This window comes from Meles meles, chromosome 9 (assembly GCF_922984935.1).
Source record: "Meles meles chromosome 9, mMelMel3.1 paternal haplotype, whole genome shotgun sequence".
Lineage (NCBI taxonomy): Eukaryota > Metazoa > Chordata > Mammalia > Carnivora > Mustelidae > Meles > Meles meles.
The window spans coordinates 69,780,947-69,808,285 of NC_060074.1; the positions used below are offsets into that span (position 1 = coordinate 69,780,947).

Here is a 27,339-nt window from a genome sequence, read left to right on the forward strand (position 1 = left end):
GTCTGTCAAGTAAATAAATAAATTCTTAAAAAACAAAAAACAAAACAAAAAACCCCCAAACCCTTTGATTCTAACTTCCCCCAGGTCCCATAGATGATAAAATCCGAACTCAAAGCCCTGGATAATGCTGCCTGTACCTTTGCGACCTTGCCTCGCCTTTCCCCCACAGAGCCACCCTTCCCAATCAACAATTACTTTTTTCCCCAATACTTATTGCTGCCTCTTGCTCAACACCTGGGATGAGTTCTTGTGTCCTCATCTGAACTCAGTTCTGTTAAAGTCACGCAGCAGGGCGGCCGACCGTGACCCCTCCTCGAAATTCCTCCGGAAGTATTTACTGGTGGTCCCACCCAGGCAGCCTTCAGCCCTTTTTCCTAGAAATATCTTCCCAGGTCTGTGCCTTTCCCAACCAGATAATTAACTCCTGCGGGGCCTGAAGCAGCCTCCCGTCTCTTTGTAGTCCCAGTGCCTCTGACAAGGTAAGTGTTGGTTGGTAAGGACTGAGTTGACCCGACAGGTGGTGGGAACTTGTTAAAATGAGCTGAAAGCTATTGAGAGGCCCAGAGGCACGCCTCCCTCTCCCGGCGCCCCGCGCTGCAGGGCCGGTGCTCTTCCCACCGAGTTCCTGCATCCCCCCAGCCGGGCGGCTGCCTGGGCTCAGGGGCGCACCGAGCCCTCGGGGGGCGCAGGCCAGGGAGGCCGGCCCGCACGTCGGAGCTGCGGCCAGAGGCCCGGCCGTTCCGCGCTCGGAGGTAGGTGGTGCTGTTGCCGCGACTGTCTTCCTCATTGGCGCGGGGCGGAGAGGCGGAATGTTCAACTCCTGACTCAGGCGGAAGCGTGGGAGCCGCGCGGGCCGCCGTCCTCTCGACCCCCGGTCGCCGCCCCTGCCCTCGGCGCACGCGGGGCCTCGGCGCCCCCGGCTGCTGCTCGCGCCCGGCCCGGGAGCCAGGTAAGGGGCCGGTGGGAGGCCGCGGAGGACGAGGGTGGGTCGGAGGCCCGCGGCGCTCGCGAGTCTCGGGGCCGAGACCCTGGCGGCCTGCGGGGCTCTGCTGGTGCCCGAGCGAGTGTTGCCGGAGTTCCGCGCGGCGGCCCGGAGGCCCCGGGAAGTTCTGGCGGGTCCCACGCAGAAGTTGGCGTCCGGAAGGGCGGGCGCAGCCTGTCGGGCTTTCCCGGCCCTGCGCGCTGCGCGGGAGCGGGGGCCGCCGCTTCCCCTCGCGGAACGCCGGGGCCCGAGCGCCGGAGCGCCGGCCTGGGCGCGGGCGACGCGGCCTCTCTGGGAGGCGAAACGCGAGTCTTCCAAATCAGGGCAGGGCGCGGGCCGCTTCCCAGCAGCGGGCTGTGCGTGCGAGGGGAGACCAGTAACTTCTCCTTTTCTCCCACCGCGAGCCGCCCTCTCCGGCCTTCCCCGGGACAGTGTGCAGCTCGCACCGCCCGCACCCTCCAGCGTCCCCCTCTTGTCTCCCACCGGGGGCGAGGGTGCTGCTCCACGACCCGGTGGCGGCCCTCGGCCCCCGTGCTCCGAGACTTGCCCCCAGCCGGGAGGGCCAAGCTGAGGTCGCTGCGACGCTCGGCTGGCTCCTGACAGCTCGCAGACCAACTTTTCTAGGGACCCGGCGAGATGGCTCCGAATTGCCTGAATAAAGGGGCAGGTCATTATTAGATTGCTGAAAGCGTGTGTTTCTGATGCGCCTCGAGATGTTTGTGTAAGCGCTGTTTATGGAGGACTTAATTAGTATTTCTGTTAGTTTCTTAAATAACGAAAGCAACATCATTTAGTGGCCCGATCCAATGATACGACGATAAGCAGCTCTCTATTAATAATGGTGTATTAGAATCCACTTGACAGAATTAATGCGAGGATGTCTGAGCTAAGATGGTTGCTAAAGTATGTTCTATTTTATCCCTGAAGCTGTTTTAGGAGAGCCTTCTTGCTTTCCTGACCTCACTTGACGCGAATGGTAGGGATTCTGTGGATCCGAACCTACAAACACATTTAAAGACAAAAATAAACAAGTGCTTCAAGACAGTTAATGACTTCTTTGTAGTGGGCCTAGCTCCAGAGTGAAATTTCATGTTGCTTTTTGATTAAAAAAAAAAAAAAAAAGACGGATGCATTTTAATTATGGTTTTGGTCATTTGCAGAGCCTTTGTTTAAAGTTCCTGCTACAATAGTGAGAGATTAGGGAGATTGCAAATGAACATGAATTTGGTTTGTTTGGAAAGAGTGAATTACGATAAAGGAAAATGATCCCATAAAGCAATGTGTACTGTTTATTATAGTCTTTCACAACATAATTCCTATTATAACTTTTGGGAGGTTTTTTTTTTTTTTTTTTTTAACCTGGAAAGTATTGTTTGATTCAGAAGTTAGAGTGGTAATAATTCCAAAGTAAATGATCACAGTGCAATGGCAAAGAGACTTTCCTTGTCTAGGAAAGCAAATAGACAACTGATCTCTTCTTACTCTTTTCGGGAACACATAAGACACATTAAAAAGAGAAATATCCAAATATTAAGCAGGAGGATTTATATCTAAAAATGGATGGTCAAAGATCTTGGGAACTAAGGGACCTTCTTGCCAAATAAGGAAACTTGGCAAGCTGCACTGTGTATTTTAAGTTAGCACAAGAGTGAGTGTTATTGGCAATATATTGGCTGAGTGCCTATCTGGAATGAGCAGTGACACTGACTTTGACAGGGCTACAAAACTATAAACAGGAGTTATGAGGGGTGTGGAAGGAATAATCTAGTCAGAGAAAACACTAGCGCTGTTTCGTGAAAAGAGGTCAGACATACATGAAGCTATTAGTGTGGAGTCAAAGAGAAAAATGGACAGTTTTTAAAAATTGTTGGATTCAGAGAAAAGAGAGGAGAGAATCAATGATTTTTTTCTTTTTAAACCCAGAAAAAGGTGTTTGCAGTGATATAGTTCTTCTTGGAATGAGATAGCCTTGTATCTGTATCCAGAGATACTGAAAATAAAAATCAATTTGGATCATTTGTTTTCCATTTTATTCTACCCAGGACAGATTGACAGGGAAGGTGTCTTGTCTATCTAAATGTAATAGGAGTAGCCAGCACATCTTTTGGCCTTACTGCAGGGAAGATTTAGGCTACTTCTTTTGTGGCCTATTAACCTTGCCCCACTACACACAAATAAGCCAGAGCTCCAGCTGTGACCAGAAAACTGTACCTGTTAAGGAAAGAGAGCTATAAACGCAGGAGCTTAGATTGTTTTGCCTGATACATGGGTGCTTTTGTGTGGGACCATCCTACGGACTGCTGAAGCATCGATTATGCCCTGTAGCGGTTAAAATAATCCCAACCCAGGAGAAGATTCTGCGAGAACAAAGCAGCCATGCATTGACACCCTAACCCCGCATTAGAGTTGCTAATAGGAAATTAAAGTCTCAAATTGAACTTTAGGTGGATAATAAGCAATCTAGTGATTACTGTCATAAAGAAAGAGCTTGTTTAAAGGAAAAAAAAGATTTGAAGGAGGGGACGGAATGATACAGTGGAAAAAAGACCTACAATATGGTGGGAAAAAAAAATGATACGACTTTGAAGTCAGAGCTGAGTTTGAGTCCTGGTCATGTCACTTGTAAGTTAGGTGGTTGACTTGGGCAGTTTTCATTCCCATCATCATCTGTTTTTGCATCTGTAAACTGGGGACAGTGCTACCTGCTTGCTGCAGAAGCCTATGAGACTTCACGTGGAAATGCTTGAAGCAACATTGGAAACTTCAGCTACCATACCTGAGTGGTAGAGAACGGTGTTTTTCCGCATTCTTGAATTAGACGCAGAGCAAGTTGCTTGTTCTGTCTATACCCAGGTAAGGCTTGCCCTTGGTAGCTGGCCCTGTTCCCGAAGCATACTTCATGGGAGTGTCAGGGCTCGGAGGTTTTCCTAGCGACTCTCCTGCTTTAAGGATTTGTAAAGCAGCTTTGTGATATTTGGGGGGAAAGAATCTGAAGCTCATTGCATTTAAATATCTATATGAGGAATTTGAAGAACTTGGGAGTTATACGAATACGGGAAGGTTATGACCTGGAAGACCAAAACCAAAATTACTTGGAAACCTTCTTAGAGCTGGCTTCAAGCGCAGCTTGTCTTCAGGGGCTGACATCCTTCTTTCTGGACTCTAGAAGAAAACCGAAAAGAGAAGGCAAGAATTGCTATCTAAAGGTCATGGAGTGAATCTTTGCTGATGAAACTTTTCTACTAGAGTACCCTGTTGTGGAGAAGAATGTATTTCTTCGGGGATCTGTAAATAGAGCCACAAATACTCCCCCATGTAAACAAGCACTTTCTTTAAAAATCTTGTATTTCATCTTAAAAATTCATCTGAATGTTGCATTCTCTTCTGTACTGTTTGACTATTGGACAAACCAGGACAGACAGACACTTGGCATGTTTATTCCCCCATACGTTAAGGTGAAATGGACTCATAGGTCGTGGGTTTATTCCTACACCTTCTACGCAGTGCAGGGTAGTCGGCGTGTGGGGGAGGAAGAGCCTGGCTCTGATGGATGGACCTGCCCCATTAGGCTTTGCAGCCCCGCCCACCGCATGGGGTAACACGGTTCCGTTTTGCGGAGGAAAGAAAAGCAGATCGTCACCCAGAGTTTTTATTTTCGGTAGTTATCCTGGGGCTTTCAGTGTGCACAAAGTTCTTTGCTTTGGGAATGGAGGAGAGGAAGGGGTAAGGGGAAAGATTAGTTGTAGGATAGAAATCCGGAATATGACTTTTGCCTTCCCAACCCGTTTGGGAGGAGAAATTGAGGAGAATGGCCCAGTCATCTCCATCATCTCCATCGCTGATGGCCATCACTGCTCCTCTGCCTTGGCAGGCACTCCTGGGTCAGGTTCATGTATCCCTGGGAAGGGAGACCATCCATCCTTTATAGTAGGTTGATTAGTCACAGAATACTCATAGGGTCGCTGTTCTGGCTGTTGTAAGAATCTCCGGTTCTGCATGCCCACGTCCTGTTGATCCCTCTCTGGGACAGGCAGCTCACTACTAGACAGAGTGGCATGTTTGCTTCTTAGGCTACTCTAATAACCAGCAATTCTCGCTGAAATTGTTAGATCAGTGAAGCATAATGTGGGGTCTTCCGTGGCCTTCTCTGGTTTTAACAATCCCCATTTGCTTTCATCTTATGTCGAGGTTACCAGGTTTTAACTGTCTTATTGACCCCTCTCAGGGCACATTGTTCTACGTAATTAGTCCAAGAGCGCACCTGTTTGTTAGCTGGCAGGATGGGTCAGATAGCTTCTGTCTGACAGAACATAGTTAGGGGTAGAAACAGAAGCCGAGTAGCAGCAGCATTAGGGATGGCTAGGCCCACTGACTGAAGTAAGCCTTGTTTAGTCTTGTTTTCTCGCCCACGGCCACTCCCACCCCCAAACATCTGTGAATTCCTCTTCCAGCTGCTGGTGGAAATGTGCCCTCTCAATGCTCCTTTGCTCCCCTCCCAGACTCTGGCCCAGCTCTCTTCCCGGGCCTCCAGTCCTTGGACACGGTTCCTCTGCAGGGACCCCAGGTCACCCATTGTACCGGCCTCTTGTTGCCTAGTTGAGCACAGACACGTTTCCACGTGGTATTTCTGTGGCGTAAGTGCCCCCTGCCTCCTACGTTCCTCTTCCTCCAATGTTTGCTTCCAGTAACAACATTTCTGGCAGGGACATGTGTCATGGAAGTCTGTCTTCGTTAATTGAAATATTAAAGGACAAATCAGAATGTTTCATTTAACTGGCTCATTTGTATTTTAACCTTGGCTCTAATTAGAGGGATTTGTCACTTGTACGGTCAAGCATAGACTCACAAAAAATGAAGCAGTAGCTGTTCTATTTTTTAAGAATCTCAAAGTCTATTTCTCTCTGATAGTCACGACTAAAGAGCCTATTCACTGAGCCCAACCTCTTCTGCACAAGATCAGCTGCTTTTCAGGCGCAGCCTTGAAGGGAGGAAGGAGTGTCCATGGTCCACACCATACTGGTTGGTTCTATTTGCATACCTACTCTCCTCTAGCTAGTCTTACAGATCTTTCTTTGCGTGGTTTAAAAACAAAAACAGTAAACGAACAACCCTGTTCAAGAACAGAATGTTAGAATCTTTGCCCTTGCTGTTCTGAACAAAGACACCAAGTCAGGCTCTCCCCATGTTTTGAAGATTAGACTTGGAGAAAAAAAATCATTATAGAGCCATAAACCAAGTGGTATTGTTTTAATACACATGAAGGTAAAGCACATTTTTGTCTTATTCACTAATCTATGTTAAGGAGGCTAAAACAATGCTAGCATAAATAAATATTAGAGCAGCAAGGTTGGCAGAAGAATTTGTTGAGGGCTGTTCTCTAGAAAGGTTTTTTTTTCCCTTTTGGTCCTATTCAGGTCATTCTAAAATAAATTAGTTTTTTTCCTATATTGCATCAAAAATAAACTTGTAATTTTTGTGAGGAAGGGAAAAAAGAAAATGTCAGTTATGGATAGAAAAAGAGGAAGAATCTGCATTCAGAAATTATAGGCTCCTGTAAAAGGTAGAAAAATCCAGAAAAAAGTCCAAAGACCTATTTTCTAGTACAGTTAGTCCTTTTAGAAGGTAGATTTAATTTTTTAAAAAAGTTATGATTTGCCTGTATTTAATGACTGGTGGTTACAGTTTCTTGAATCCATTTGATATGCAGTAGATAAGATCTAAAGGCAGACAGTGGCCACCATGGAGAGTAGGAATACTCAAGGAAACTACTAAAGTGAATGCCATAATTGAAATGAATAGGTCTTAGAAACTCTGTTATCTAAAAAGTGCAAAAAAAAAAAAAAAGTATCAGCGTTTAATAACTTATTCTCCTTATGAAAAAGTTCAAAAGAAAATTGTGATTACACACTAATAAGATCTTGCAAAAACGGTCCAAACCAAAAGCAGCAAACAGAGGAGTGAGGAAAAAATTAAAACATACACAGATAAGAAGGGACCAATAGTACATTTATTTATTAATCATTGCTCTGCCAAGCCATTGGAGATATAAAACGATTCTGAAAACAGAGGGAAGAGAACTATGGAGGAGAGCAGACTGAACGATGAAAGCAGAAGTCTATGATGATAAGACTTATGAAGATAACTTGACAATGGTCCTTTCCATTTGTTGAGTATTATTTACTAAGCGCTGGGCACTGCACAAGGCACTTTCACATCTCCCACTTCCCAGCACCAAGCAGGATCGGTATTACTGCCCGTGAGAAGACTGAGGTCTGAGAGGTACACTAGTAAGTTCACATTCGCTACTGGGCCAAGGTCTAACAGCTAGTAAGTTCACATTCGCTACTGGATCTAACTGGGGTCCTTTCCCTGGACCATGCTGCTTTTGTGTTGAAATAGCTGTTATTGGGAAAGGACACTCCTTAAAGAATTCAAATAATATTCTGCAAACTTGATAACTTGAGCTAGCAACTTGGAGTCATTTGGTAACAGAATGGAAGAGCTTTCAAGTTTTTTTTTACTTATTGGGTCTAGAGAGGTCACTTATTTTTTTACTTATTGGGTCTAGAAAAGGTGATTGGTTCAAGGGTTACCAAGAGCTAGAGGCAGAGTTCAAACTCATTATCCATCTAAGCCTAGATCTTGTTTTTTTAAATTTTAGAATGTTAGCAGGATCTTCTTTTATTTTGTTGTTTTTAATTCAGGACAAAAGTCATTTTTTTGGACTAGAAAACTGAAAACCTTAAAGTCAAATAATACTCCATTTAAGGCTTTCTGCCTCCATATGGTTTCACTTTTGACAGTTTGCTGATGGTGATAATATATGTGCTTTCAGTAGTTTAGTTAATAGGTCAAAATCTTTTTTGAATTTCGATTTTCACATTTTAAAAAATTGAACGAGTTTTTCTTACTATTCAAGTTCTCAAGTGATTGGCCTCCACCAGCGCTTGTTAGTGATTTTCAGCTTTTTCAGTGCTGTGACACCCTGTTATGCTTTGATTTTTGTGATATCTCCGCTCTAGCTTATCCTTCAGTGCTGGTTGGTAGATCCTTATTAATATTTAAAACAGCTGTGAGAGTTTATGAAACAAAAGTTAAAATGCTACAAAATTAAGACTGGGGATTGTTGCATGGAGAAAAATTGCCTTTCCTGTGTAAAAGCAATTATTTTAACATGGTGGGATATAAACATCACTTGATTGGGCATGCTAGGTAAATACCTTTGTATGGATGACTCATTACATTTGGGTGTATTCACTGGAGAACACCTCTGAAAAGTTAGAACATAATTTGATCAGGTAGTAGTCTTCCCCAAGATGCTCTAAGTGTGATTAATCAGCAACTCCTATTTTCCATTCTTCTGATCATAGGTTGATCCTCTTTGAGTAATGATTTTAAATTAAAGGAGGATAGCTCAAGGGGAAAAATATACAGGTATCTAACGTTTTTTGAAAATTTGTGTTACACCAACTTTGCTCTTACGAGAGACCTAAGTTAATACCTGGTTTTGCTAACTGAAAGAAATCTGAAGAGGATTTTCACTTTTAGGGAAAGAAAGGCAAAAAGGGAAAATTGCATTCAGCGTTTATTTTGCAGTGAGCTGTTAATAGAGGCGGGACGCCTACCCCTGGTACAGCACTCAGCATCAAGCCACCGTAGCTTTGAACTGTGTCTGAGAGCATCTGTACTTTCTTTATCTTGATTTATTTAGTGCATCCATTAGCAAGATTTATCATAAGCTATCTGAAAAACCTAAGAGGGGTTAATTTTGGAGTCTGGAAATACTCAAAATTTTCTCCTTGTAAATTAATGGCAGTTACTTTTTCGCTTTACACCATTTTCGCTAATGAAAGGTTTCAAAGGAAGGCTCTACTTTCGGATAGTGGGGAAAACCTGTACGCGGTCTGATACTCATATAGAAGGCAGTGGGGATTTCAGTCGGGTTTCTCAGCTAAGGCCATGATGCTTTGCAAGTTCACTGGAATTAAAACCTGTACTCGTACACCCCAGAATTGTTAGTGTCTTCAGTAATAAAGATGGGACTTAATTTTTTTATGGTCTCAATAAAACATTCAAGTAATTACATAGTTCCATTCATACTTAGCAAGATGTATCACAAAGTGAGTAACAATGATTCTGGGAAGAACAGGATTAGTTGCGTCATCTCAAGGAATGAAGGGCCTGGAGAACAATACTTCTCAGAGGTCAGCCTTCCTCAGGTCAGTTTCAAATGTAAGCAGTCCTACCTCGGTTCATCCATATTCCCTGGACTTGCTCTGTGCAAAAGGTTTAGATTTATTCATATTGATCTCATCCTGGTTTAGATCTCTAGGCTTTTATTTTTATTTATTTATTTTTTTTAAGATTTTATTTATTTGTCAGACTGAGGGAGAGTGCAAGCAGGGGAGGGGCAGAGCGAAAAGGGAGAAGCAAGCTTCCCACTGAGCAGGGAATCAGATGCAGGACTGGATCTGAGGACCCTGGGATCATGACCCGAGCTGAAGGCAGACACTTAATCCACTGAGCCACCCAGGCGCCCCTCTAGGTTTTTTTGAATAGAATTTCCTTTCTGTTTGTCCTCCTCCTATTCCTCCTCCTCATCTTCCTTTTCCCTTGGACTCATAGATACCTAATTCTGGAGTCCCAAATATATTCTCCTCAGTTTCCCAAGAAGCCTAGGCAGCAGTTTCCAAATCAGGATTTGCTTCACAGTCCTCTGGGGGGAACTTGTAAACACTACAGATGTCAGATTTTACTTAGGCTGATTGGAATCTTTCTAGCTACGAAAAGTATAAGGGAAGAGTAGCCAGAAACCATTCATTCACTTGTTCATTTGTTCATTCATTCAGCAATTTTTGAATGGAAAATGTGCAGCATGTGTGGCTGTGTACTAGGTGCTGAAGATCCAGATGTGAATAGAAATGAGTGTTGCCTTTAAGGGATTTGCAGTCTGGTGGGAAGTGGGAAAGCTGAATAGGTAAAGAAAGGTGCTGAGGCACAAAAGGAGAACTTTATTCTGCTTACGGGACTTGAAGCAGGTAGTCGGGGACAGGAGTTTCCTGGGCAGAGAAGGACATTCAAAGTAGAACTAGGTTATGCGAAGGTATGGAGATGTGAGAGAGGTTAGCAAGTACTGGAAACTGCATGTAGTTCCTCATGTGTGTATGAGAAAACAAGAAGTAAAAGCTGTCGATGGTAAAGGAGCAACACAAGAAAATTTCCCAGAACTGAAAGACATGAGTTCACTGAGAGCACAGGCTGAGAGAGTTCACTGAATGTCCTACCAGTGAATGAAAGACATGTGCTGTCAGTTTCAGCTACTGGAAGTGAATACAAGGTCCTAAAAGAGAAGAAGTAATAGTATAAAAAGGATTAGTTACCAGAGCACAGTCAGGCTGCTTTGCAGCTGTATTAGAAACTAGAAGACTATGAAGGAATACTTTTGAAGTTATTTCCTACCTGGAATTGCAAACCCAGCCAGGGTACCAATGAAGACATTTAAAGACACGCAGATTAAAAAAAAAAATTGCATTCTGGATACTGCATTAGTTTTTGTTTTTTTTTTTAAGATTTTATTTATTTATTTGACAGACAAAGATCACAAGTAGGGAGAGATGCAGGCAGAGAGAGAGGAGGAAGCAGGCTCCCTGACAAGCAGAAAGCCTGATGTGGGGCTTGATCCCAGGACCCTGAGATCACGACCCGAGCCGAAGGCAGAGGCTTCAACCCACTGAGCCACCCAGGTGCCCCTGTATTAGGTTGTTAATGGGAGATGTACACTGTTAAAACAAGGGAATAAACCAAAAAAGAAAAAAGCAGGAGATTCAAGGACAGGGGTCCTCCCAGAGAAGGTGAGGGAAATTTTGGGATGATGGTGAAGGGAAGTTCCAGTCCAAGTCAGGCCTATATAGCAACCATTCAGCCAGATTGAATCCAGATGAAGAGTACAGAGGAATGTCTCTGAGAAAACAATAGAACATTCTCCCCCAAATTACCTGACGTTTTCATTTTGTTAGAAGAGGTTTTCAGTTCTTGGGAGAGTTCCATGCAGTGCATACATGCTAAGAATATAAAAAGCTAAGCAAACAACAAAAACAGAGCAACTAATAACTCTAGGAGAAACAAAAAGTTATCCAAGAAAGGAAAAATCATTGAATCCCACATAACAGTCCTGAGAATATTTACTTTGTCTACAGTAGTCAGACTACTGACTATTGATTTAACTAACTGTTAAAATATATTTGGAAGTTGGGAGGATTGGCAAGTGTGACATATTTCTATACAGGGATAAAGGGGATTTATGAAAACTAAATCCTTTTCTTCCACAGGAAGAAGTTAATAGGTAGTATCTGACATGGAACACTCGAGAAATAGCAATATGAACACATTTTGTAGAAATATAGAGGTAAATAGCAGAAGAAAATGCTAAAGTAGTCGAAATTAGTTCCCTCTGGAGAGAGAATTGGGTGTGGGGAGGGTGGAGGAATGTTCTATTTTTTATTATAGGCTTTGTAGTCCTATTTTATTTTTATACTTTGGTAACATTAGAATAACAATATAGACCTTGCATCAGTAACACACAGGGAATCTTGCAAGTCGTGCTTCAGATTTTGTTGAACCACCTTTGTAGCTTGCATATTCTTTTTACCTACCTTTGGCACATTCCTAAATTTTACCCACACTTTCTTCTTTTCTATAATTAACTGAATATGAATTGAAGCAAAAGTTAATAAGGTAAATTGTTGACTCACATGTGTATAGACTAAAGCTGGATGTGGTAGGTTTTTTTGCCCGGTATTTTTATGTAGACTCTAAGCTAGCTTTTACACTTTAAGTGATAAAAAAACAATCCTCTCTCTTGTCTTCTCCAAGGGGTAGAGCAGAGTTTGACTTTGTGTGGGGAATCAGCATTCTTGAGGCATTTGGCTGGCTCAGTAGGTACAGCATGTGACTCCTGATCTCGGGGTTGTGAGTTCAAGCCCCACATTAGCCATAGAGCTTACTTTAAAAAAAAGGCGGGGGGGGGGGGAGAAAGAAAGAAGGAAAAAGAAATCAGCATTCCTCAGTGACATGATGTTCCAAAAATGGGGCTGCTAGTCAGCTGCACGTTAAGATCTCTGAGCCGACTGTGTACAGCACTCAACAGAGCTTCAAGTTGTTTATGAAGAAAATTTGTCCATTTATATGGATACAAACTGCCCCCCCCACCTTTTTGTTTTGAAAATAATCAAACCCCACAGAGAATGGAAAGAGTAGTGAAGCACTCCTATAACTTTTGCCTAGATTCATGAGTTCTTAACATTTTGCCGCATTTGCTTCCTCTCTCTCTATACCCATGCACTGCTTTTGAAGGTTGGGGGGAGGGTTGTACCATTTTAAATCAAGTTGTAGGTATAATGCTTAAATATGGCTCCCAGTAGATCTCCCAAGAACAAGAACATCCTCCTACCGGACCAGAATACCATTATTATGCATGGATAAGATAATAGTACCTAATAGATAGTATTCAGGTTTTCCTCAAATCCCAATAATACTTTCTGTAGATTTTTTTTTAAATTTTTTTATTTTTTTAAAGATTTTATTTATTTATTTGACAGAGAGAGATCACAAGTAGATAGAGAGGCAGGCAGAGAGAGAGAGAGGGAAGCAGGCTCCCTGCTGAGCAGAGAGCCCGATGCGGGACTCGATCCCAGGACCCCGAGATCATGACCTGAGCCAAAGGCAGCGGCTTAACCCACTGACCCACACAGGCGCCCTAGATTTTTTTTTTTTTTTAAAGATTTTATTTATTTATTTGACAGAGAGATCACAAGTAGGCAGAGAGGCAGGCAGAGAGAGAGGAGGAAGCAGGCTCCCCGCGGAGCAGAGAGCCCGATGCGGGGCTCAATCCCAGGACCCTGAGATCATGACCTGAGCCGAAGGCAGCGGCTTAATCCACTGAGCCACCCAGGCACCCCTAGATTTTGTTTTTTTGATGCCAGTATCCAGTCGGTGGTCAGTTATTGCATTTGGTCCTCATGTTTATTTATGTCTCCTTATGAAATTTTCCTGCCCTTTTTTTTTTTTTTAAATCTTTCCTGACATTGACAGTGATGACCCAGGCTTGTTGTTTTTGCATGTGTATGTTTTTGTCTCTTTGCTCCCTCATTGTGAGAATCTGGTTTACAATTTGGCAAGAACATGTGTGCAGACTTTTGTCATCCACCTGCTTCTTATGCAGGTTCAAGATTTTAGTCCATTGTTTTCCTGTTCGTAGGTTTTTGTTTTGTTTTTCCTGCTCATCTGTGGTTTGGCATGGGGTGTAAAGAATGACCACTTACCTGGGTAATAGTAAAACTCCTTAGTCTGCAGAAAATATCACTGTAATAATCTCTGGGAGGGGTAATCTGTTCCTCTGGAGACAAACATAATATTTTTTTTTTAAACATTCTTGGCAGAATTCTTTGGATGACTTAATATATTGTAATCAAGGGCAGATTTTCTCCTCTTTAATTAAGTTCTGCTACAGTATACAGTCCAGGGAGCCACTTGTGGCAAACACTCGGCCAGCTTTTCAATCATCCCTCCGCGGAACATTGGCTTTCAGAATAGACGCCCTGAACGTGTGTTGAGTTTGCAGCATTTTGGCCCTCCCTGTGCCGGGATGCCCGGCCGCTTAGGTTATGTATATTTTGCGTGAAGTGAGCACAACGTGGAGAGACGGCGTGCCTCGGATACCGGGAGAGCTGTGCAAGCTTGCTGCTGAAAGCATGCCTCCCGTCTGTCCGGGCTTTGTGATAGACCTGGTGACACAGTAGCCTTTCGCCAGAGCTCCTGGGGATGTGCAGGAAGTACCGTGATGGGTTTTGTCAGGAGGGAAATCTGAGCCATTTCTCTGCGAACAGCTGGGTTTCAGAGTCTGGACAAGTGGCCATTGACTTTTGCACGGGCTGTCAGGGTAAGGGTTTTTCATTTTGATTTGTTCATAGCCTTGCTTTCCTTTCTCCTAAGTCATCAGGGCTCTTTCTGGAAGTTTCGCGGCGCTTGTTCCACGTTACCTAAAGTGGGATTCAGAGGACTGGTTCTAATAAGTTTATGATCCAACTTTTCTTTCACTTTCTTTCCGCAGATTTTGTGGGAGTCTAATCCTTTGTCATTATGAGATGTCGTCTCTCGGTGCCTCCTTTGTGCAAATTAAATTTGATGACTTGCAGTTTTTTGAAAACTGCGGTGGAGGAAGTTTTGGGAGTGTATATCGAGCCAGATGGATATCCCAGGACAAGGAGGTGGCTGTGAAGAAGCTGCTCAAAATAGAGAAAGAGGTAAGGTCTTCTGCTGTCAGGAATGGTCGCGATTGCACTTACGTAAGCTGTTCAACCCCAGTCAGAGGTCACAGGCTGTTAGGGACCTCTCAAGCCAGGCCTTTGGGGCTGATCCACAAAGCTGTTTCCCAATTCCATTCTGGGAGCCCCATAAATAGAAATCCCTGCCACGTGTGCTTTAGGGTTGAGTTCTCCTAGGGGTCATCTGAACTGAGAGGATTTGTTTCCACTGCATCAAAGACCGAATGTTCTCTGGGCTCTCCTTGAGGGGAAGGTGAAGTTTCAAACCTTCCGAGGCTTCAGGCTTTGCCTTTTCCCAGGTCAGCCGAGAGGGGTCAGTAAAGAGTAACGTGTGAACATTTTTACTCCCTTTCTATTTTGGGTTTGGTGAATTTGTGGCCATCAGGAGTTGTCTTTTAAAAAGTAAAAAGTGTTATTTTTCTACTGAAATGTAAATAATACTAGCTTCTTGGATTTCACCTCTACTTGGACGTCATTTTAATAAAGAATTAACAGGTGCTAGACAAACAGCTGCCCTATTTGTAAAATCATAAAGGAGCCTTGGCTTCCCGAGTCTGGCACTTGTGCTGGTTCCAGGGAAGCAGCAACTCCTACCAAAGCCCTTCCTCTTCCTTAGGAATAACATGCAGCGTGGTCCCCAGGTTCAGTTTGGTACCTGGAGAATAAAGCTAATTGTGGAGCTGACCTGCAAGGGCTCAGTGGCATTCGCAGCTTTTACCCTCCGGAGCTGGTTTTGGTTATTTCTATTTATGTCCTGTTTTGCTTAATTATTGTGGTGGGTTTTTTTTTTTTTCCTTCCCCCAATGTCTTTTTAAAGGGAACTTTTCCATAAATATCTTTTAATCTCCCCTGAATGATTTCATTTTTGTTGTTCCCCATTAACTGCTATCAGTGAACCACAGCAGTTGATTAGAGAAGGGGACCTGAATGGCAGCCTTTGTGGTGTTTCCTCCCAGCAGTGGTCACCAGCTGGGCTTCCCATTTGTTGAAGCCAGGTGAGCAGGACTAAGATCTTTCTGCCTAAGGGTACCTGTAGGTGTGGAAAGCATTAAAGAGCCATAACTTTTCATGCCAGTGTGTATACAAAACATACCGGTGCTATGTAGAAAAAGTTTCCTCCCCTTATTTCTCCATCAACACATTTTAAAATAGTAGCCACATAGTAAAACCATTCTTACTCTAGACGGAGCCTAACTGCTTTTATCTAGTGAACTCTTATGTCCTTTATAGGCAAGCATTATTGTACCCATTTTCTAGATGGGGAAGTAGAGATCTGGAAAATGTATTAAGGTACCTCAGGAGGGGGCAAGTAGAAGCCAAGAGGTCAGAGCTCCTGTTCTGTAGTTCTGAACTCTGAAATCTGTAGTTGACCAGATTAAATAGAAAATAAACCAATTCCATCAAATTTATATTCAGAATATTTAAACCTGCTAATAATGTTTGTAAGCATTAGGTCATGCAGCTTCTGTACAAGCATGTTCTTATACAATTGTTGGATGTGAGAAAGACCTTTGAGTCCGAGAGCAGATTATGCCAGGAAAACAGTAATTGCAGCCTATTCACTCCACCCCCACACCCTATACATAATACCATTTATTATTTTATTTATTTTTTTACTATCTTTAAGAAAGCAGGAAAATGACATAGGAAAGCACGGGGTGGGGGGGAGCAGGAATTGGAAACTCCCAAGTCCAGCTCTTATGTAGATATTTAACCTAGATGGGTTATCATTCAGAAATTGAGTTGATTTACAGTGATATAAGTACAGCTTTGTGGGCTTGGTTCGTCAGTGACTGTCAGTGATAAGGAGATGGGGTGAATTACTGCAGAGCATCCTCAAACTTACTGAGTCAACATGCATTTGAGATAGAAAACATTTTGGCCAGGGCTTGGCAGCTATTGGGAAAGGCAATGTACATTTCTTAGGTTGATTTTTGTTATGCTTTATGAGCTATGGATGGGCTTGCCGGCTAGGTGTCTTCTAAGTAAGGTAAAAGTAGTAAGCTCTGGATTTTTTTTTACAATGTGTAGATTCAGTTTTATGTTACTTGATCACTTTTGCCAAGAAGCAATGGGATGCCTTATAACATGTTTGTAGCTCACTCATGTAACTCTTAAGAGCGACCTGATATCGGATTATGTTTTATGAACTTAGTGATGAAAGGTAGGTGGAGAAAATATTTACCAAACTCTTGAACTTCACGTATGTAGGAGGAAAGAAGATCTTCTATTTTGACTTTTTTGTAGACCTCTAATTTAGTATGTGTTACTTTTCTCTGCGTTAGTGAATATTTATTACTTTTTTAATTTAGAAGAAAAGAAAAATTGAATTTACTTAAGATCTGTGTAGTTTTTTAAAACTTAATTTTTAAAAGATTTTACACCTAGGGAATAACTATAAGAATGGTACTGTGAATTCTAGCATTACCCTAGAATCACCATTTATTAACATTTTTCAACATTTGCTCTCTATATATTAATTTATATGTATTCATACATACTTATTTATTTTGAGAGAAATTGAAAGAGAAAGAGAAAGAGTGGGTAGAGGGCAAAAGGAGAGAATCCTCAGACTCCTGCTGAGCGTGGAGCCCGGTGCAGGAAACTTCTCAGGACCCTGAGACCATGACCTGAGCTGAGACCAAGAGTCGGACGCTTAACTGACTAAGTCACCCAGGCGCCCTCATATTCATCTATATTTTATTGAACCATGAGATAAATCACAGATACTAGGTACATTTATCCCTAAACACTTTAGCGTCTCCCAAGAGTGCAACCGTAGCACAACTACCCAATTAGAAAATTTAATACTAATGCAATAATATTACCTGTCCTACAGGCTGTATTCAAATTTTGTTGACTGTCCCAGTGAGGACTTTTTATGGTAGTTTTTTTCAACCCGGGAAATATGATCCAGTGAGGATCACATATTGTACTTCATTGGTATACCTGTTTAATCTGGTTTAACTGGGCGGTTTCTCTGCTCTTCTTTGTCTTTTGAACTTTGACCTTTTTGAAGAGTGCAGGACTGTTGTGTAGAATGTCCCTCATTTTGGGTTTATCCGATTTTCCCTTCCTCTTGCCTAGTTTAAGGTTATGTAGTTTTGGTAGGAATACTTCAGAGGTCATATGCCCTTGGCATATTTTAATGGGAGACTCAATGTCAGTTTGTCTTGTTACTGGTGTTGCTAATTTTGAACCCTCGACTAAGAGGGGTTCACCCAAATTCTCTACAAGAAAAAATACTTTTTTTTCCCTTTGTAATTAATGATTAAGCCTTTGAAAGATACTCTAAGGCTATGTAAATATCTTCTCTCAACAAAAGTTACCCAATGTTTTGAGCATCTGTTGGCAACTCTTATTTGAATCAAATGTTATTATGACCATTAACTGCGTAGACAGCAAAAAGTTCTAGCATAAATGAGAGCCTTCCTTTCTTCACTTAACATATTTACCTGCTCATTCACCGATTGTCTTATTGTAGACTTATGGATTCTTTTTCAAATTCGAAATGTTATGTCGTATTACATTATTTCTCACTTTCATGCTGAAAATGTCCCAATGCAAGAGTCCCTTCAAGTTAGTTCCCGTGTCTTTTGGTGTCTCCATCACTTTTTAGCATTTTCTTACTTCCTTGCACAAGAAGATGTTCCAGGCTGATCTAGTTCCTGCCTGAGTACTGGAATCAGTCATTTCTTCAAGAAACCTTGGTTCTGGGTGCCGGATTTGGGACTCTGATATTTAGAAACCAAGATTTGGATACAAGTTTTGTTTATTGTAGACTTACATTTATTTTTTTATTTTTAAAAGATTTTATTTATTTGACAGAGAAAGATCCCAAGTAGGCAGAGAGGCAAGCAGAGAGAGAGGGGGAAGCAGGCTCCCCACTGGGCAGGGACCCTGACGTGGGACTCAATCCCAGCATCCTGGGATAATGATCTGAGCTGAAGGCAGAGGCTTAACCCACTGAGCTTCCCAAGCGCCCTAAGTAGACTTACTTTTAAAAAAGAGTTGGGATGTCTTGGTGGCTCAGTCTGGTTAAACCTCTGCCTTCGGCTCAGGTCATGATCCTAGGGTCCAGGGATCAGCCCTGCATTGGGTTCCCTGCTCAGTAGGAAGCCTGCTTCTCCCTCTCCCACTCCTCTGGCTTATGTTCCCTCTCTCGCTGGCGCTCTATCAAATAAATAAAATCTTAAAAAAAAAAAAAAAAGCCTTTGGGGGTGCCATGTGGCACAGTTGGTTAAGCGTCCATCTTTTGGTTCCTGATGAAGTCATGATCTCAGGGTGGTGAGATTGAGCCCCATGTCGGGCTCTGTGCTCAGCACAGAGTCTGCTTTAAATTTTCTCTCCTTCTCCCTCTGCCCCTCCCCACCCCTCACTTTCTCTCTCTCTCTCTCTCAGAAAGTGAATAAATCTTAAATAGTAAAGAAATAAAAAAGAGCCTTTGTACTTTGGAAGAAAGAATGGTTATAGATAAATTTTACCTCTAGAAGCATTTAATTTAAACATTAATATCATCCGTATGGCTAGCTATGATCTGTAATATGCTCCTGTTAGGGATGTAAATTGGTAAACTTCTAGGAAAGAGATTAGCAAAACATCAAAAATCTTAAAATATTTACTGTCTTTGAGCCAGAAATTTTATTTCTATGACTTCATCCTAAGGAAATAATCAGAGATGAGCAGAAAGATGGAGATAATAGGCTGCTCATCTCAGGTGGCTAATGGTGAAGAACTGGAAAAAGCCCAAGAGTTCTATAACAACTTGTCTTTTAAATTATGCTACATCTCAAACACACACACAAAGGCAAATATGGGGGGTGATGGATATGTTATTTCCGTTGTGTGAATCCTTCTACAATATATGCATATAGTAAAATCATCATGTTTTATACTTTTAAAATATTACAATTTTATTTGTTGATTATACCTCAGTAAAGCTGAAAAAATTATTCTACATCTGTACAATGGTATTCCATTGCATTTGGAAGAATATTTAAGAGTATTGAAGGAGGTAGGGAAATGCTCATTAATGTGGTAAAGCAAGTTACAAAGCATTATATACAGTAAGACTTTGGGTGCCTGCTTAATGTCCATATGGTGTTTTTATTTTTCTTATACTTCTTCTGTTTTGCATATTTTTCTATAATGGTCTTATGTTTTCCCCAACATTTTATTATGAAAATTTCAGACACAAAGAAGACCTGGAAGTTTCCCAGTGAATCTCTATAGGGTCTGTACCTACCATCTAGGGTCTGTCAGTAACATAAATTCTTGATTCATCACATGTATATTCAGCTACGTGTCCTTCTACCCACCAATCTGTTTTGATGCATTTCAATACAAGTTGCAGGCATCCAGTATCTTTCCCCTTAATTACTTCAATGTGCATATTATTACCAGAGTTCAGTACTGTTTCCTCTTTCTCTTTTGAGGTAAAATTTATATATAATGAGGGGCACCAATCACTCTGTTCTGATGAATGTGAACACCGCGTGAGCCTTAGAGTTACTTTTATAATTGGAAGAAACTCGAAAAAAAAGATAGCTCTGACAATCTATATCACTTTCTCAGGATGTTCAAGTGAATTGAGTTTTATAAAACTCTTTAATATACCACAGATTACTAATTTTCCAGTCTCAATATGTGCCTCCAAAGTGTTTAATGTCTACTGTTCCATCAATTTTCTGTAGCAGTGTGGAGGAATTTTTCAGTGGTGATTTAGTTAGTTGCAGATTTACTCACAGTGCACCGTTCATTTTTGTTAAAAAAAAAAAAAAAGTTGTCAACAGGGAAAGAAATACTATCTTAAGTATCTATGCCAAAGGTAATACAAGAAGCCATTATTGTATCTTTCTGGTAAATTCCGGATGAGTTGAGATCAAACCATAGCGCGTAGGCAGAAATCAGAGCAAGGAGTGGATAGGGCAGAGAAAGATGTTGTGGGTCAGTGTCCTCTTTCCATCTGCTGACCTCACATGGCCAAGAGTTTCATCAGCTTCACAACTCTTTTAGGAAGGCTTATTCAAAACAGCTTCATTCTGCTCTTGCAGTGTATTTAATGATAGGTTGAATCAGACATGTCTGCACGTGATGTTTTTCTAGCAGATGGAATCCTGCAAGCGTTTGTTACGTTGGTATCTGTACATATCCAGCTGATCGTAGGAAGCCAGAACTAAGTATGTGATAGGAAACATGATTCTTTTTGTTTCCCCAAAAGAACTGAAAGGAAGCAGAGTGCTCAGGAGGTGAAAGATGAGGTTTCATTTGCCTTTTGCAAGGCATCATTCCTTTGTTTTTTTTTTTTTTTTTTTAAAAAGTGTTACCAAATTTGTTGTAGAAATGTTGAAAGCCAGGTAAATTCAAGTTTCAAAACTGTCCCACACTGTAGATATTTATAAATAGAGAAGATCAAAATGTCAAAACAGGGCATAAGAACAGAACTACCAAGAAAGCTTTTGTATAAAGGGGGAAATACCTGTGTGCAGTAGAAAATACAGTTTTGAAATTGACACAGAACTCAGAACTAAAAATAAAAGGTTTCGTCATACAGACTTTATCAACATGACAGCATTTGGTGCTTCACAGAAGGCTAGCAATGTTTTTATCACTTTAGTAGCTCTTTGGAAGACTGATTTTCCTTTCCTTTTCTTTGCAGTTCTGTAGCTGACTTTTTCCTAAGAAATTATTTGCATTTACTTTAACTGTAGAAATGCTATTTTAATTTTTTTCCTGTCTTGGACACAGTAAAGAAGAAGAAACTGCTTTTCTTTTCTTTGTAAATCCTCTCAGTATTTAAATACAGTGATAAAACAAATGTAAACAAAAATATCTTGGATACTTGATGCCTGCCATTGAGTTCTGGCATAGTTTCTGTGGTAATTTGTGCATAGTTTTTCCTGTCCTGAGTCAAAATTTACCCATTCTGGATTTTTTTTTTTTTTTTTTTTGAGGTCAGTGGTTCTCAAAGTGTGCCCTTTGGACCAGAAGTATCAACTCCACCTGGGAAATTGTTAGAAATGCATCTTCTTGGGCCTCACCTTTACTGACTCAGGAACTCTGGTGTGTGGGGCCTGGCAGTCTGGGTTGTAACAAGTTTTCCAGATATTCCCGATGCCCGCTAGAATCTGAGAACTTTAGGTTGTCCCCGGCCAATCACAGGGCACATGCGTATGGTCAGGTTGTTAACTTTAGTTTGGAATCTTAGATCCCTTGTCAAGCTGGTAGTGGTTGTTAGAGGCTTTTCAGACCCTGAAATTTACCACGTCCAGGTGGCCCCCAGTGCACAGGCACTGCCTGGCCGTGTCCCTGAGTGTGATAGACGAAGGCTGACTTTGTCATCAGGCTCCCTGCTGAGTGGGAAGCCTGCTTCTCACTCTCCCACTCCCCCAGCTTATGTTCAGGCATATAATCTCAGGCAAATGCCTTCAGATTCCAAACCTTCCACTCTGGGCTCCTACCTGCCGTGTCTTTCGTTCTGACCTGAACTCTCACTCCTGTCTCCCTTTTCCATTTCTGTGACCGTGTTCCCTCTTTCCTGCTGCTATAACGCCCTGGTCCTCCCTGCCTGGGCAGATCCATCTTGCTCTCCGGCTTTGATTTCTTCCTTCCCTGTGAAACAGGCTCTGGTCCTACACGCATCCTTCTTTTCATTCTGAACTCATTAACGCTCATACCACTTACATGACTTGTGATGGTCATTTCCTTGCAACTCTAGGTCACTGTGAGCCTCCGCTACTTAACTTTTCGTGTGAACATGCCAGGTCCCCTCATCTGAAAAGTGGGGCTTATTCCTAACAGTACCTGTTAACTGTTGGCAAGAGGGTTGGCAAGAGGATTAAACGAGAGGACTCATGTCAAATGTCTTGAAGCATTTTTGGCACTTAGGAGAACCTGGATAACCTTAGTGATCCATTGTGTCTTCACAACCGTATTCTAAAGTCAGGGTGGCTGATCAGTGTCATGTTGGCTTCTAGAACCTAATTGGGAAAGGTGTCAGAGGCCATGTGGACAGTCTGCAGCTAGCCACGGCAGGGCTCAGCGAACAGGTAGAAGGGTGGGCGTGTACACGGCGTAGTCCCCACCCTGTTGGGAGCTCTCTGAGGGCAAGGGCTAGCTTTACCTTGTTCGAGGATGCTGTCACCATCCTGACCGTCTTTACTGTACCCAGTACAACGATCACCATGGTCGCTTGGTTAGGGCCTTTCCATTACTGCCCTCCTCTTCTTCATGGTCTTGTTATAAGACTATACTCTCCATTTGATAGATCAGAAATGACAGCTAAGAGAGGTCAAGTAACCTGACTAATACAAACAGCACCTTTCCTTGTCTGCCTTTCCTCACCCAGCGCTGTTCCCCTTGTTCCCAGTAAAGTGTCTGTTCCTCGATATTTGCTATCCTGACGCAGTCGGTTTCCCTTTCATTCTCATCCTGTGTCAGTGTGCCTACATCTTCTTCCTTTACTCCCTGATCTGCAAGGGAGGATGGAACCCACCAGTCTTTGCTTATTTGCCATTGGTGACTTCACTCAGCTTCACGGTAACAGAACTCTTAGTTCCTCCTTTTTCTCTGAGGTGTCTGCTGTGGAGTTTTGACAGATGCCCGTGCTTTGCTACCTTTTAGCTGGCATTGCCATTTCCGCTTAATAATTTTAAACAATTCACTGTGCCGTACTTTGACTCTGTGCTACATATATAAATCCTCCCTTGGAGAATAAGCAATTTAAAATAAATCATTTTATTTGGTAATTAATGTAGTCTCCATCCAGAAGTAACTACTGAGCTACTATCTATCAGCTCTTTTCCTCAAGGCAGTTCTGTTAGTGGGAGCTTATAATTGAAGACACCCCAAAGTGAACTGCTATCAAGAGATTTAAGAGGGCGCCTGGGTGGCTCAGTGGGTTAAGCCTCTGCTTTCGGCTCAGGTCATGATCTCAGGGTCCTGGGGTGGAGCCCCTCATCGGGCTCTCTGCTCAGCAGGGAGCCTGCTTCCCCCCCTACTATCTCTCTGCTTGCCTCTCTGCCTACTTATGATCTCTTTTTCTCTGTCAAATAAATAAATAAAATCTTTAAAAAGAGAGAGATTAAGGAATGAGACACATACTGACAGATGTACAAGATAAATGAGTAAGTGTGTGTTACTGATCGTTCTGAAGGCAACACAAACCTTACAGGAGAGGTAACCTTAGAGTGAGAAAAAAAAACCACAGGAATAGTTTCTCCTAGAATCAGAAGTTTAGGAAATCACCTGAATTATGTTTTTATGATGGCATGTGAAACGCAGTTACAGTAAGACAGACATCACTCTTTGCTATTTTTCAGATTAACGATATGACTGCAAAAATGTTTTATTTGCAAGAGAAAGCCCCTATCCTTAGTTTTGGTACTTAGCTGTTTTGAATTTTTAAAATCCTTTCCAAAACTTCGTTAGATTACATGTTTCCTTGCACGTGGAGGTTATTTTTGATTGACCATATGAGGAACATTATTGCAGCTGTTGGTTCAGCTTTTCATTAAAGTATTATTGATCTCAGTATATTAAGCAATAAACATTTCAGTTACTTAATATTATTCAGTTAATTAATACCCAGCCATGCTGTAAATATTGTGCTGAACCAAACCAATGAACATTGGTTCCAATAAAAATGTTATATCCTGACTGGTGTTACACAAAGCTAGGTTCTTGCTTCATAAAAATATTGTGGGGGCGCCTGGGTGGCTCAGTCAGTTAAGTGTCTGCCTTCTGCTCGGGTCTTGATCCCAGGGTCCTGGGATTGAGCCCCACATGGGACTCCCTGCTCTGCAGGAAGCCTGCTTCTCCCTCTCCCACTCCCCCTGCTTGTGTTCTCTCTCTGGCTGTCTCTGTCAGAGAAGAATGAAATCTTTAAAAAAAAAAAAATTGTATTGGGGTGCCTGGGTGGCTCAGTCAGTTAAGTGCCTGCCTTCGGCTCGGGTCATGATCCCAGAGTCCTAGGATCAAGTCCCACATCAGCCTCCCTGCTCAGCGGGAAGCGTGCTTCTCCCTCTCCCACTCCCCCTGTTTGCATTCCCTCTCTGGCTGTCTCTCTGTCAAATAAATAAAATCTTAAAAAAAAAATAATGTGAAGCACAAATTGAATTTCTGAGAAATTCAAAGCCTTATAGAGAACAGTTGCAAAATTAGAGGAGAGGAAGAGCCATCCACGAGTATTTCAGACAGTTTCAAAACAGATATGATTGGCTGTCAGTCTTCAGAATAGGATTTTCTCACTTGGGTAGTAAAAAGGTACCTGGAGTGCCTGGGTGGCTCAGTCGGTTAAGCATCTGACTTTGGCTTGGGTGGTGATCTCAGTGTCCTGGGATTGAGCCCCAGGGGTTGGCTCTACCTTCTGCAGGAAGTCTGCTTGTCCCTCTGCCCCTCCCGCTGCTCATGTCCTCTCTCTCTCTCTCTCTCTCTCTCAAATAAATAAAACCTTTAAAGATAAATAAATAAATAGATATGTAGAATTTTCTAAGACAGGAAGTCATAGGAAATTAACCAAGATAGAGACCATCTTATCATTTTTTTTTTCCCCACTCATGCCTAATTCGTGCTTCTGGTTAGGACATCTAGTTTCTGTTTGGATATTGCATTTGATGACCTGTGAGATGCAGGCTGTTTAGTTTTGGAACAGTTTAATACTTAGAAAGTTCTTTATAACTTCCAGATGTCAGTAATGGGCTCTGGGGCCACATAGAACAAATCTTACCCTCTTCTATATGTCAGCTTCTTGAGCACAGGATCTAGACCCTATTGATCTTTGTATTTCCTGAGCTCACTGTAAGCAGTCAGTCAGTGTATAGGTCATAAATAAAATAGTCAACGTGGTATTCGCACCTCAGCTTTCTTCTTTTGTAAGATTACGGAAAGGTTTTGTATTCCTGAGTCTACAAAAGAGAACACAGTTGGCCATTTGTAGTTTACTTCATACCCATTCCTTCTCCATGTTTGGCTGAATTTTTGAGTTCTTAATGCATCCATTTGTCTTTGAAAGAAAGGTTCTGTTCTGTAGCAGCTAGGAAGGATTTTCCTGGCCATGGTTCTTACTTGTTTTTTTTTTTTTTTTTTTTTTCTTAACATGTTTCCAAAAAAAGGAATCCAAGATGCCTTTTTCTTAGCTCTGTTAATATCAGATGTTCATTGATTGATGACCTGAGAAAAAAATTAAGGTGTCCTAAATGAAACGAGACTGCTGGAATCTTAATGACTTGAGAATACGACTTTTATCCCTGTTGCTGTTCTTCAGAAAATAGTGCTTGGTAAAATTAGCTCCATTAGAGCAGCTACACTGATAAGGATGAAAATGTCTGGTGAGTGTTCGTGCAGGATCTGTTCAAGAAGGAGGGAACTGTATGGCTGCTGTGCCTTTAAAGAGATGATATTAAGCAATTAATGAACAAAATCAGTTTAACTCACTAAATTTTTAGAACATGTGGAACAGCACTTCCTTTAGTGGGAAACTGAACTGCGTCTGTTACTAGAGCTGTAGTTGGAGAGTCCATCTTCAGTAACAGGTACTCGTTTTACGTCATAAGGTGGGTATTTTAAACATAGTTCATAGTTCAGTTGGCATCTAACCTGACTTTTCGTAAACCAGTTCCACCATGGGCAAATCTTTAAAGTTGTGAAAGCAGACAACTTTTCCCCTGAAAATCTCAGGACAGTTTCTTAACCACAAACCAAGGCCCCTAAGTGTAAGCTGCATTCTTCTTTGGGAAACAGTTTATGCTCCGAAGAACCTGGGAACTGGGCAAGGCCAGAGTACATGTCTCAGAACAACGGGGATATGTAGGCAACTCCGATTCTAGATAGACTTGCCTCAAGTGTCAAGCAGGCCAAGAACAGATTTTTCGTGAGAGATTAAGAAATTAATACTAACTGGATTCAGGAATGGGGAATGTTAAAAATGTAAACGCTGCCTTGCTTCGAAAATGTTTTAAGATTGTTAGCAGCTAGGATGAGTATGTTTTTGAGGTCCCAGGAAGGACCCTAGGAGTCCCCCAAAATCTCTCTCTCCCAAATGTAGGGTAAAGAAGTAAAGCTGACATTTCTTGAGTTCCTGTTATTGACAGCCACTATTCTAAGCAGTTGACCTCTGTTTTCTATTTAATCCTATTACTAATGCCTCAGATTTTGGTATTGTAATTTTGCTCTTTAGGATAGTTTCTCCTAATAAAGCTACAAATACCACTGAGAAAGGTACTCAACATGTTAGTAATACCTTAGAATGAATGACACGTGATTTTTTTTTCCTGAGCACACTTTTCTAGGTGAGGGATATATAGTTGTTGCTGTAGGAGACTGTGACCAGAACAGATTCCTAGGAAATCTCCTTTTTGGTATTCTGTCATCCAACAAATATTATTACATGCTAGGTGCTATTTTAGACACTAGAGCCATATCGGTAAGAAAATAGACAAAAATCCATCTCCTTTTAGAGCTTACCTTCAAATGTGGGAACCAAAAAATTAGTTAAATTGTATGTTAAAACTTAAAGATGCCTATCCCTCTTAAATATGGGCTGAACTTAGTGACTCACTTGCAAAGATTGGAATATAGTAAAGGAAACACTAGGCTTAGCGACTTTATAGTGGGCAAACCTGGCAGATGCCACCTGAACCAAGGGGTTTGGGTTAATGTTGCTAGGGATAAGCCACATCAATGCATGTACCCCTGATGGGATGTGATGAGAAACAACCCCATCTCTATGGTTTTCTTCCCCCAAACCTGTAATCCCAGTCTAGTCGTGAGGAGAATATCAGATAAACCTGAATTGATGGGCATTCTATAAAATACTCAGCCACTGCCTCTCAAGGTGTTAACAGAAACTGTCCCAATCCAGAAGAGGTTAAGGAGGCATAGAGACCAGACATTTGGTATCCTGAATCGGATTCTAGAATGGAGGGGGTGGGTAGCATTCGTAGAGAAAATGGTGAAGTACAAATGAAGTCCGGAGTTTAGTTAATGTGCCAGCGATGGTTTCTTAGCTTTGACAGATCTGAGTAATGCGCCATGTTA

The 27,339-nt window shown here is 42.0% G+C and overlaps 1 protein-coding gene across 5 annotated transcripts in view; it reads left to right on the forward strand.

Annotated features, from left to right (window-relative positions):
* The first annotated feature begins 620 nt into the window (after nucleotides 1-620).
* The window catches only part of MAP3K20 (mitogen-activated protein kinase kinase kinase 20), a 179,548-nt gene continuing 152,829 nt past the window's right edge, over nucleotides 621-27,339 (forward strand). For 2 of the 5 annotated variants that reach the window (XR_006820236.1, XM_046018302.1), the window contains exons 1-2: nucleotides 779-949; nucleotides 14,091-14,283. Coding sequence is in view for 4 of the 5 variants with exons in the window: in XM_046018302.1 (XP_045874258.1) it covers nucleotides 14,125-14,283 (159 nt within the window). In the remaining variant the exon portion in view is untranslated. Of the gene's footprint in view, nucleotides 753-774; nucleotides 950-13,603; nucleotides 13,920-14,090; nucleotides 14,284-27,339 lie in introns of those variants that run through there. The other 3 variants (XM_046018301.1, XM_046018299.1, XM_046018300.1) reach the window with 3 other exon arrangements.